Source organism: Monodon monoceros, unplaced genomic scaffold, assembly GCF_005190385.1.
Source record: "Monodon monoceros isolate NGI ecotype Baffin Bay Population unplaced genomic scaffold, NGI_Narwhal_1 Super_Scaffold_1, whole genome shotgun sequence".
Taxonomy (NCBI): domain Eukaryota; kingdom Metazoa; phylum Chordata; class Mammalia; order Artiodactyla; family Monodontidae; genus Monodon; species Monodon monoceros.
This window is the reverse complement of record NW_021703765.1, coordinates 57,913,217-57,926,584: the sequence shown is the minus strand read 5'-3', so window position 1 is coordinate 57,926,584 and position 13,368 is coordinate 57,913,217. Positions and strand designations below refer to the sequence as shown.

The window sequence follows — 13,368 nt, the reverse complement described above, 5'->3', positions numbered from 1 at the left end:
GAAACCAACCAAGAAGAAATCTAAGGATGCCTATGAGCAATAAATCCACATCTGACCTTATCTGACCCCTTCTAGTCTCTGAACCTATCAAAACCTGGAGTAGACACTGGGCGGAGAGCACAAATTTGTTCATCAGCAGACTGGAAGCCAGGCTTCATCGCTTTTTGCCCTGTTATGCAATTAAACTCATGACCTTGTCTATAAAATGGCAACAGTCCAACTTCTATTTAATATTGCTTATGAGTACAAAGTGTTCAGCATGGTGCTCGGCAAATAGTAAGCTTTTACTAAATGATTGTTGTATGATAGATCCCACAATTTGATATCACCTTTGAAATATCAGCCATACGTTTATATAAGTTGTTGGACATTTAAATCCACAACCAAATGTTATCTTCTTAATGAGATACTTCATCAACAAAAGAGAGTTTTCTAGGGTTTTCTGAAAATAATGAGCCTTGGTTTCTTTGTATTCATTTATTCCAATTGTTACTTGATGTCATGTTTGGGACAAAGTGCTCTATCGCACAGGCTCGGGCAGACACAAAGGAAACCGATACTTGATTTCAGTACTGAAGAGGTTGATGGTCTAAATGGACTTAAGCAAGCATCATCCAATGCGTGACGTGCGTTACGAGTAGGAGCTGAAAATAATTAACTCTGGGAGAGCTAGGAAGTGCTTCAAATATATCTGACCACTTCAAGATCATGGCATTTTTTTATGGCCAGGTAAACACACACACACACACTCACCTTTCTAAGATTTTCTACTAGAACGTTTAATTTATTTTCCTAAAGCATTTTTGTTTTTTCTTAAGAACAAAAAAGTTGGAAGCATGGATAAGCAAAATATGGTATACACATACAACAGAATATTACTCAGCTTTGAAAAGGAAATTCTAACACATGCTACAATGCAAACGAATCTTGAAGACATTATGCTAAGTGAAAGAGGCCAGACACAAAAGAACAAATACTGTATGATTCTTGGGAATCCCTGGCAGTCCAGTGGTTAGGACTCGGTGCTTTCACTGCCGAGGGCCGGGGTTCAATCCCTGGTCGGGAAACTAAGATCCCACAAGCCGTGTGGCCAAAAAAGAAAAAAAAAAAAAAAAAAGCAAATACTGTATGATTCCATTTACTGTAATATATGAGGGACCTAAAGTAGTCAAATTCATAGAGACAGAGTAGGATGGTGGTGGCCAGGGGCTGGGGGAGGGGGAGGGGGAGTTAGTGTTTAATGGGTGCAGGGTTTCATTTGAGAAGGTGAAGAAGTTCTGAAGGTGATGATGGTGACGGTGGTACAGCAATGTGAATGTACTTAATGCTGCTGAACTGTGCACTTAAAAATGGTTAAAATGGTAATTTTCATGTTAGGCATATTTTACCCCAATAAAATAAAAGAATAAAAGCACTGGTTTTGTGTAGCACACATGGTTAATCATTTCCATCTGTAACAGTGTTCTGGTTGTCTGCTGTCTCAAGGGCTCTTTTTTACCTCACTTTTCCTGGCCATTTTAAACAATATTGGGGATCTGAGCTTAGGCTCACTCCAATCTGGGTTCAATTCCTGGCCTTTCACTTCTAAGGGGATAATACAACGAGTTACCTCCCAGGGTTGTGAAAATTAAATGAGGTGATACTTGTAAATGGTTGAGCACAATACCTGGCACTCGTAATGCCCAGTAAATGTCAACATTGCTGTTATTAACTTCATAATTGCTCATTCTTAGGCAGGCATGAATGTCCATTTCTGGCTCCCTTTTTAGAGGTTATATAGCTTGGGATAACTAGAATCATAACTTTATCTAAAGAAAATAATAAATCAAAAAAAATTGAACTGTCACCACTGGAGACTCAATAGAACAATCTGGCAAAGAATTACTCCCAAAGGAATTCTCTTCAGTTCTGTTGAACTTTGTGCTGTTGCCTAAGTCTGGACTATATCTCATCAGCATATTAAGTTCCTAGTCATGAGATTAAAAAATAGGAATATGAATGCGTTTGGGGGGGGTCACCTTTTAATGCAGATATAAATAAGGACCTGTAGTCCTCAAAGAGTGGTTTATGCCTATAGCCCGAATGAAGGCTGGGTGACCCCAGGATTAAGTACAAACCCAGCCTAGCGGGGCCTGAGCAGTCACCAATCAGGAACCTGAAAAGTTCATTCTAAACATGGATGTGATGTGTTCACTCACCACAACCAGAGCAGCTGCAAGGTGGGTGGGGACCCTAGAGTCACGGTTCATTCAAGTCAGTGTGGAGGTATGGCCAGACCCCACTGACCCCCACGGACTCACTCACCTGGAGAGTTTGTACCATGAAACATGTACACCAAGTTCATAGCACAACGTGATAGAGGAAGCATCCAACACTGTAAATGTCCTTAGCATTTTACTTGGTACCATGGCTCTAGCCATTGTCTATTTGTTATAGGTTTATTAGCAGTTGAAGCCAAGTATGTAGATTTAATTTTAGTCCAATGCAATTACATGGCTATATCATGGAAACTCACTGAGCTGCTTCCTCAGATGGAGGATCTCTTTGGAATTAAAAGGCTCTGAGACAGATGCAAACTATTATATATAGAATGGATAAACAAGATCCTACTCTATAGCACAGGGAGCTATATTCAATATTCTATGATATACCAAAATGGAAAAGAATATTTCAAAAAAGAATGCATATTTATGTATAACTGAATCACTTTGCTGTACAGCAGAAATTAACACAACATTGTAAATCAACTATATTTCAATTTTTTTAAAAAGGCTCTGAGGAATTTAATTTATCCTAGCCTCAGTGGTTCACAAGATTTTACTTCCTTACAGATGTGATTTTAAAAAACTACTGGAAAAAAAAAAAAACAACTACTGGAACCCTTGAAAACACACACGCATGGCTTATCTTTTTCACACGCTATTTACTTCCCCCCACCTCCCTTTACGTGACTGACCCCCAGGGCTGGAGCCTGCTGGCAAAGACACGTGACACACACATCCAGGCTCCACTGCAGCATCCATCCCCTGCTCTGGCCGGTTTCACCTTCAGGACAAGCGAGATTCAGCAAGCAGGCTGAGCCGTCAGCCAGGCTGCTTCTTCCGCTTTGTCCTGGCCCAGGTGATTTGACAAGCTCAGACAAATAAAACGAACACGTGGCAACAGGATAGATATACTTATTCCTATTTTTAATCTGGCTGAAGATCAGGAGAATCATGAATTTTGAAGAACTGTCAAGCTAAAGAATGGAAATGAAACCACAATTCAGATGCGAGCTATGGATTTTAATGTGAATGGCTCGTCCTTTAAGTTTCTATAGTTCTATATAAAGTACAGCCTGGATAATGTGTGGTTTATCACTCATGCATCTTACTAGTTTGGTTCAGTTTCAGAAGAAATACATTAAGGTGAAATTAGACTGTGCCTGCCCAGATGACCTAGTAATCGTGGAAATGAGTACATGAATTCCAGAATTTATATTTACATATAAATTACTGCATGTTAGCACTGTAGTAAATGATGCTTTGTCCCTGATTGTACATTCTCTTTTATGAAACCATGAGATGACAGTTACACACTCATGGCCCAGGAAAATGACTGCCAGGTGGATGTGTGGCCATAAGGGGCCGACTGTAAGGCACCCTTAAGCCAGGACTCTGAGGTGAGGAAAGGCTGAGGGGCACACACAGGTGGCATTTCAGATCTCCGGTATCCATGTCAGCTGAGACTGGCCCAACAGCCCTAGGAAAGTCTGGGTACCTCCTTCTCCCCATCGTATAGTGACCTGAGTCAATGGCCAGAGGTCCCTCTGGGCAGTCCTGAGGGAATCGCACAGTGTTTCTTTCCTTCCTCCTGGGGACTTAGCCATCTCTTCCACCAGTGGATTCTGAACTGAGCACAGGAACGTGGCTTTTTATTGGGGCAGCTCCCCTCGGCTAACTGCTCCTCTGTTCCCGCACGTACCCTTTCACCCATCCAGGGTGGAGTCCCAGAAATGCCTTCTGTTCGAACACCACCTTGCAATCTCCTATTTTCCTATAGCCTTGTTTGCCTTCCAATGAATGTGTTAATGAACACTTATAGGTCATCTTTCCGAATGGATAAAGAAGATGTGGTACATATATACAATGGAATACTACTCAGCCATAAAAAAGAATAAAATAATGTCATTTGCAGCAACATGGATGGACCTAGAGATTATCATACTAAATGAAGTAAGTCAGACAGAGAAAGACAAACTCCATATGATATCACTTATATGTGGAATCTAAAATATGACACAAATGAACTTATCTACGAAACAGACTCTCAGACATAGAGAACAAACGTGTTGTTGCCAAGGGGGAGGGGAGGGGAGGGAGGGAAGGGTTGGTAGTTTAGGATTAAGAGATGCAAACTATTATATATACGATGGATAAATAACAATGTCCTCCTGTATAGCACAGGGAACTATATTTGATATTCTGTGGTAAACCATAATGGAAAAGAATATACATACATATATATATATATATGTAAACTATGCTTTGTCTTTAATCAAGGGACAGCAAAGACAGCAAACCCCATTACAGGATTAAACATCTTGTATTTCAGATGGACTTTTTGGCCACCCATCCTATTACTTAATTTAGAGTGAGATTGGTAAACATAATCTAGTTACAGCCATCCAGTTTCTCAAATTTTCATAAGCAATACAATCTCAAATTTCTGGTGTAGCCCCATGATCTACTTAAGAAATCGTAAGTGTAAGTGCAATAGCCAGGGCAGCACTCAAATGCCAAGGTCTTGTCCACCCTGACTACGGCCCTTGAAACCAGGGTGACCCACCTCTGCACCATACCTGTGCCCCACTCATCCCTGGTTGTCCCAGGTGACAACCTCCTCCACTTCCCACCCCTTGCCCCGTCATCTTCCCTGAGCGCATCTTGTTCCCATGTCTGGTAACCAAGTTCTGACTTTTTTACCCACAGGTCACCCTTATGGCTTCAGAAACTTCTGCAGTCCCCTCCCAGTTTCTTGGGTCTCATCTTCACTGCTTCATTTTCAGCTTGTTGGCATCCTCTACTGCCTGAGATGAGAGACCTCTGCTTGCCCTTGACCTTCAGGAACTCTCCATGCCCCTGCTGGTCAGCTCAACTCTTCCCTCCTGGAGAGGGGACGTTTGGATGTGTTTCACTTGAATTGTTGGAAAGGCATCAAATCTCCATCCAAGAGAATAAACAAGGGTTATCAAGGTCTCACATTTAAGCAAGTCAATGAGGTAGAGAAGAATCCTGAGAATTAGAAATCAATTTATTAATTTTAATTAGAAACAGGAGTTTTTGGTATCCCATGTACCTGTAAACAGTTTTCCCACAGGACGGCCTGTGGTTTCCAAATATTCACCTCATTCGAAACAGTTTCTCTGTCAGTTCTGAATAGAGCTCATTTCTGACGTATGCACCCATCTTTCTGCCTTCAACCTGAATATCAACTATAAACATGTTTAGTGTCTGAACCACACATAATAAATCTTGGCCCCTTTCTTTTCAAAGCACACAAGGAAAGAATCGGTACCATGGATGGAGCTTGAAGAGGAGACACAATGGCTGCTGGTATGCAACATATACATCTACCCATTTTATTTTAGCATTTTTACATCTGTAGACATATATGAATGTAGCAATCCAAAATAAAGTGGGATTATAATTTGGCTTTGTAAATGCTTTTTTAAAAACCTCAGATGCAAAAGCAGAGATTATTTGAAAGTAATCATCTTTATCATACGAGTGATTTCGCCCTCAGAGGGAGAGATCAAATTACTTAAGGGGATGAACACGGGGAGGAGCTCACTCAAATCCACTAACGTTGAATCGTTTCACTGAGAGGCTGCTCCAGTTCCAGTCACTTGTTTGTCCGTGAGAGCATGACAACACACTATAGCCTGGCCCTTGTTAACTGGCATGATTTAAAGGAAATCTTCTTAAAGCCGTCTCTGGGAGGCGGCTAGCCTCTTCTGACATTTCTGTACTGAGACTCATTAGCTGACTGGTGATTTCCTCCAAGTTGTCCTAATGTCCCTGAAAGATATTGATCTATGAGTCATTAGACCTGCATTTAGCTTTGTCTTTCAAAGAACAAGGGGCACGGAGAGAGAAGCAGCCCTTCTGTCCACCCTCCTCAAGCCCCACCAGTAAGTGGTCTCCGAAGGCCAGAGACCCCCCCGGGGTGCTTAGTGAAAGCAGCAATCAAGTCCACAGACGCCTTCGATGCCAGAACGACCCTGCTCCTCTCCGAGCTTCCCACGCCAGGTCTCACTCTTGCTTGAAGTCGCCATCTTAACCTAAAAGAAGATGACTCAACATGTGAGCACAAAAGCACTACACTTCCTATCAACAGGCGACAGAATGATCACATTTTCTTTGTTTTCACAATTCACCTTCTTCCGTTTCAATCACTGCCTTTTTACCAACCTTAACTTCATGTGTACCGCTTTCCATTTTTTCATATTCACGTCAATCATTTTTTTCCATTCTAGAGTTTGAAAAAATCCTGATTTTCCTAAACCGTGAGGCTTTACCTGGATCCATGCTATGCCAATCCCAGTGTGTGTCATTGTTGCCCTGGTTGACACTTTTTACCATGGGTGTTAAAGGATCTCCTGATTAAAGAGTCACGATTATTTCAGAATTTGCAGCCATCTTCTCCCTGTACTTTTTGGTTTATCTTGTTTTTTAGTTAACTTCTATTTCCATAGAATGTACCATTTCACAGTTCCCTTGCAAGATCTTAAAAACCTGCCCCAGATCACAATGGAATTCTGTAAGCAACAATATACCACATCTTTTCCATATTTGCTAAGTATAATTTATTTGAACATTTCTGCCTCAAAAAGACAAACGTGTTGAGCATCTAAGGAACAGTCTGTATAGATCCCCACTATGAAATCAAATTGCTCATACTTACAGAAAAATAAATTTCTAAAGCATCACTCAGACCCCAAAACTGTCTTACCTTGTTCATATCCTTTGCATCTTTCTGAGTATCTAGTTGCTAAGTGTTTCATGCTGTCTTTGGATTCATATTCCGTATGCCATCTTTGGCGAAACTCAAGTGTTACCATAAGATAATTTGTCATTTGAATAAGGCACAGAGTGTATTGATTTCTAAGTCCTATAGATACAGACTTAAGGAAATCAGACTGGATTACAATGAAATGAGAAGGGGTGTTTGAAAGGCACTGGGTAAGTGCACAGCATCTTCTTATCAGGTTGGGAATTGATTGATGCTGACCACATTCTTGGTGTAGCCCTTGGTCCAAGGCAGTGTGTCCAACGTCATCGCCATCCCCTGCAGAAGACACGCTAGTCTGCCCAGCACCTCTTCCCTCCTCCCCCTGCCCCCGTGGTGGTCCTGCTTAGCTTTGATGCTTTCATGGCACTGACCCAGACTTGCAAGTTCTCCCCCAAGTACTCAGGATGGTGCAGGGATTGGCATATGACTAGACAGTCAAAGTCTTCCCAGGGACTTTGATTTGAGTTATTAGGTAACAGGCTCACTTTTTATCTGTGTTCACAAGCCAGCGAAGCAAGCGATGCTAAAATCAACACGAGCAGCAGAGCCAAGAGGTGGAGAACAGCAGGTCCTGATGCTGTTGTTTGAACGCCCACACCCACCTGAAGCAGTTTGTCCCCCTAGAATCTCCACTTTCAAGATCCAGTACTCCCTCCATTTTTGCTGGAGCAGGTTTGAGTTGGGTTTCCGTCACTTGCCACCAAAAAGCGAATATATCACCTACCCCACGACACCCAAGATCACCAAGGCAGTTCATCTCCAAAAGAAGAACTGCTACTGATTTAGTCGCTATGACCATCTGTCCTGTAAAGCCGGGAAGGCCCAGAGCGCACAACTGGAACACAGAACCTGCGGTTAAGTTCAGCGTTCAAAGACTCCACCAGAGCATCCGTGACCTTGGGCCAGTGTGCTCACTCCCCTTTGCTTTGTCCTTCCAAATTTTGTATTTCCCAGCAGTTTCTAAGCAACTGGGGTCTCCAAAGTACTCTATTAATTGTTTGTTTGTTTTTCTTCTATTATAAGTAAGAGGAAAAAAGTAGAATGAAAGAAAAAATATGCATACAGAGAGAGCCAATGACAACATTTAATGCTTTTTATTCCATTTTCAAATAAAATAGGGATCATCCTGTTCTTTGTATTTGGACCTTTTTATTCTCTTGTTTCCATTTTTCATTTCTGAGTGAATTTGGAAGAGCAGAGTCCTGCTTTCCTGGTCCCCATGTGCTTTATAAGCATTGACTGGGGGAAGGAAGGCCCTCTGTCTAGCCAGACCCTTAGGAGGCATGTAACCCAGACCCCACAGCCTGCTCCAGGAGGACTCCGGCCTGTAGCCCTTGTTAAAGCAACTAAACAAGGAGCCCATTAGACAGAAGTGGCTCCAGGGCTTTGGTGGCCTCTGCAAGCCAACCAAAACCAATGCCTGAGATGCCTCAAGGGTAAGAAATTGAAACCTGAGGATCACAGCCAACCAGGCTTCAGGCTGCAGCAGTCCAACCATTTCCTTGCTTTGCTTCCCCACCTTCTCCGTGTCAGTCTTTCCCCAGCTCTTGTCGGCTGAGCCCCCCTAACCATTAACGGTTTGGCGCTGCCCAACTGGAATGTTTTTTGTTTGTTTTCTTTTGTTTTGTTTTTGTTTTTTTGCGGTACGCGGGCCTCTCACTGCCGTGGCCTCTCCCGTTGCGGAGCACAGGCTCCGGACGCGCAGGCTCAGCGGCCATGGCTCACGGGCCCAGCTGCTCCGCGGCATGTGGGATCTTCCCGGACCGGGGCACGAACCCGTGTCCCCTGCATCGGCAGGCGGACTCTCAACCACTGCGCCACCAGGGAAGACCTCAAATTCTTTAAAACATTCTAGATCAGCAGAAGATAAGACAGTGGCTGACAGGGAATGGGGGGAAATGCAGAGTTGTCGTTCTGTGGGTATAAAATTAGTTATCCAGGATGAATACGCTCTAGAGATTTGCTGGACAGCACAGTGTCTGTAGTTAATATGCTATAGTACACTTAAAATGTGTTAAGAGGGTAGATCTCATGCAAAGTATTCTTAACACACACACACCAAGGAAAGGGACACACAGGGAAAGTTGTGGGTAGGTTTATTACCTCAATGGTGGTGATGGTATCACGTGTGTATGCATATGTCCAAGCTCACCAAATTGTATATATTAAATATATGCATATATATGCAATATATATGTGTATACACACACACACTCTGAGACATCTGAGAACAGGTATCAGAAACCCAGTTACCAGGACGACAAAGCAGACACTCTGATACTAGGTTGCTGATGTCATAATGGCACCAAGGATCACACCAATTTAAACTTGAACCATAAATCTCTTGGTCTGAGAAAACCAGAAGTTTTGAGCTGTCTCAGATTTTGTGAGCCTGGATCAGTAGAAAGAAGCCTGAACTTGCAATCTGGAAACATGGCCTTGGTCTCAGTTCTGATACCAAAGAATCCCCTAGATGTTTGTGGAGCCCGTGACATTTCCTGAGGCCTCCATAGCACTTCCCGCACATGAAGGAGGTTAGATATATGTGAATCCTTCAAATTCTTTACTTTCTTATCAGATATCCCAAAGGTATGTGAACATCAGAAATTTCCACTCATCATTAAAACATGTCCTTCTACAGAAAAACTGTCTAAATTTCCAGTGTTGCCACTAGGATCACACGAGCTGAATTTTCAAGAGTGAGTGAAAAAAAAAAATCAAGATTAAAAAATAGGGGACAACTGGACTTCCAATATCTCCACCAAAGGAAATTCTAATATCACACTGTCCCATCAACAAGAACACAGTCACAACAGGCATTAGGGCTTTGACTGCTTTTGGGAAAGGGTTGAGCTACTGTTTCCGATTCACATGCAGGTGCCACTTGGACACACACTTTTGTTACCCCTCATCTTTTTTCGTAAATAAAAAATCACAAGCTATGAACAGCCGACTGCTCCTAATGCTTTTGGAACACACGATCACTTTAATGTGGTAATGAATGTCTCGAGTTTTTCCTTAAGGGCACCAGAAAATTCGCCCACCTTTTCTTCTTTTTTATAAAACTGAAAGGTTGGGATGCAAACGATACTGCAGTCTTTCGCCAGCCCCTCACCCTCATCAGCGTCCACTTCCAGGAACACCACATCCTTGTGCTTCATGGACAGGGACCGGAAAAGGGGCTTGATTGACCTGCAAGGCCTGCACCACGTGGCCGAGAAGTCCACAGCAACCAGTCTCTCCCCAGCTTCCTTCAGCGCCACCTCGAAGTCTTCCTTGCTCAGGATCACCTTCACCAGATCCTCCTCCAGGACTTGCATGGCTTCATCTGCTGACTGCAGGTTGCCTTCTATTGGCTGGATGGTGTCTTCTAAGGACTTGGGGGCGTCACCCTCCTTGGGCAGAACGGTTTTGGCTGAGAACTTTGGGGTGTCACACTGCTTGGATAGAATGGTTTTGGCTGAGAGCTTGTGGGTGTGGCCCTGCCCGGGCAAAATGAATTTTGCTGGAAAATTGGGGGTATTGCCCTGCTTGGGCAAGGTATTTTTTTCTGAGGAATTGGGGATGTCAGCCTACTTGCACAGGATGGTTTTGAGTGGGGAACTGGGGGTGTCACCCTGCTTTGGTGAAATGATTTCGGCTGGGGAGTTGGGGGTGTCAGCCTGCTTGAGTGGGATTATTGTTTCTGGGAATTTGGGGGAGTCAGCCTGCTTGGGTGGGATGATTTGGGTTGGGGAATTGGGTGGGATGATTTTGGCTGGGAAATTGGGGGTGTCAGCCTGCTTGGGGGGAATGATTTTGGCTGGGAAATTGAGAATGTCACCCTCTTGTGGTGGGATGGTTTCTTCTGGGAAATTGAGGGTGTCAGCCTGATCGGGCGGACTGGTCTGGGTTGGGGAATTGGGGGTGTCAGCCTGCTTGGGGGGGACAGTTTGGGCTGGGGAGCTGAGGGTGTCACTGCCCTGCTCAGGTGGGAGTGTGTCCATGGCCTGTAGGACTTCAGACCATTCCGCAGGTATGTGCTGAACGTTGCTGACCTCATGGACAAAGGCCTCCGGGGTGTGTGCTGGGACCAGGAGTGTCACATGGCTGGATAGAACCTGTAATGATGGACTTTCTGAAGAAAAGGGTAAAAAAATAAAAATGCCAAAGAAGAAACAAAATAATTCTGATCATCTACTCCAAGGAAGACGGGTGTCATTCTCAGAGCTCGTGAAGGTAGTCTTATAACAGATGTGTTCACTTCCATAGTCAGATTCAGCAGAAGGCCAAGCAGCATCGATCACATGTCGTCTTCATGTAGGTTCCTTGTTTAACTACAACTTTGTCTGCTTAGTGCGACATTGCAGCCAAGCCCCTTACGCATGGGTCCCCCTTCCCTCCCCCTTCCCTGTAGCCTCACCTTCATTCATGTCTGCCTGATTGACTGGCCTCTTTTCCGGTTCTTCCGGGGCTCCAGCTTCATCACTTTCCATTTCCGGTCCTTGTCGCAACCCACCCCTACTTCACAGATGCCTCACAGTGCCAGCGAGGGCATCCCCTGCAACCTTTTCCAACTGAACGTCATACAAGGAGTAACAACTCGTATCCGGGTGGTGCTCACAGCCGGTCTGCCCTCTTTGTTCTCACGAGGGTCCTCCTCGACAGCTTCATGACAGCCTGGGTTTGGGGGCTGCTCTGTGCGTGGGGCTGTGCCCAGTGCCTGAAATGAATTCACAGCCGTTACTTCCTGCGACACAACATACCACTGAGGTAAGTCCCATTATGGTCCCCACTTTACAAGTGAGAAAACTGAGTCTTAGAGAAGTTATGTGACCCGCTCAAGGTCTCAGAGCTCATGGGGGGGCAGTTTCCGAGCCCATACTCGGAACACTGGGCTGGGCTGGGCTGCTTGCCGGATGCCCTGGCCAGGGTGGGTAACTTGAGATCACCTCTCCTGCCCTCTCCCTCTAGGATCCCCAGCTCCTGCTTTCTCTTTATGACTCACCCACCGTAACCATCAACATCCTCTTAACCATGTTACCCTCTTCTGCGAAGTCCTGCGTGCTGGTCAGATGTCCGGTTTGGACACTGGGAAGGGAGATTACGACACAAAGGGGTTCCCTAACTGAGAAGAGGCAGAAGTGAAAACATCACCCCCATCCGTGTAGACCAAGAACCAAGAGAACAGTACCTGTGTCCCATCTCCAGGTAGAAACCTCAGCACAGACACAGATTAGATGTGTTCAGAGGAAAGCTGGAAGCAGGGGAGGATTTGCCTCCTGCTCCATCTGGAAGACCAGGGACGGCCCACGTCCACATGGCAGCATGGGTCGCAGGCAGATTCTTGGGCCGGGGATCAGGAAGTCCTCACACCCTGGGGTGGGGCCGTGAGTGTTCTAAGACCAGAGAACCAGTAGAAGCTCAAGGAAGAACAAAGAAGCCACAGTAGAGGTGGATCTGCGGTCAGAGGCAAGGAACAGAGGCACAGGCTCGAACAGTGGGTGACAGCACGGGGCCCCAGCCCTAGACAGGATCTACCGTCCTTAGCAGTTCCCAGTTCAGGGACCAGGCCAGACCAGCCACTTCACATGGGGGCTCAGCAAGAGGTAGAGGGCCCAGGGACAGCTCATCCACACAGCCTTGTGCACCCACATATTATGGAGAGGGCAGGAATCAGGAAGACTGAGCTGCCACCAGAATAAAACTACGTTCCTTAGACTGAAATTCCACAAATGGGCAGAGATTGAATTCCATGCCCCTTCTCCTCACCGTCCCTCCCAAAATCCCTCTGAGATCAGGCTCATGGGGAAGAGTAGACGCCTTGTAGGAAAATTTTAAAGTCTCATTATATCTGCACATCTTAATAAAAATGAGGAAATCTGTGACCCCGTGACATTCACACTTGGGGATCTGAGTTGTGTTTTAGGTTCGGCAGGGTTTTTCCAATTATTTCTACTCTTGATTCTGAAATTCAGGTGGATTCGAGGCAACTTGAAATATTGATGCTGCTGAATAATTTTCACTCAACTTGTCCTAAAACGTATTTTTTTTACCTTCAGCACAAGCTCATCCCCAAATTGCTCATGAACCCTTATGTCAGTCGTGGTTCTGTCAGTGAAACAATCAGCTATTTTAGGCATAGAAAGATCTGTCTAATCAGAAAGTAGCTGGAAAGGCTGCTTTGGGTGAGGTGTCCAGGAATGATTCCCAGAAATAGGAACAATGCCGCAGAACTGGCCTGCCAGGGGGGCTGCGACCTCCTTTTGGAGGATAGCAAACACGCAGGGCAGGTGGTCAGGAGCAGGGGCCCCAGCCACTGGTGGCAGAGAAGGA

General features: G+C 44.8%; 1 protein-coding gene across 1 annotated transcript; it reads right to left on the bottom strand.

The window, feature by feature from the left end:
- Positions 1-9,827: 9,827 nt before the first annotated feature.
- Positions 9,828-11,528, bottom strand: TXNDC2 (thioredoxin domain containing 2). Its single transcript, XM_029218119.1, is given in 2 exon segments — positions 9,828-11,170; positions 11,456-11,528. Coding segments are annotated over 2 exon segments (1,209 nt in total). The 3' UTR covers positions 9,828-10,034.
- Positions 11,529-13,368: the final 1,840 nt, after the last annotated feature.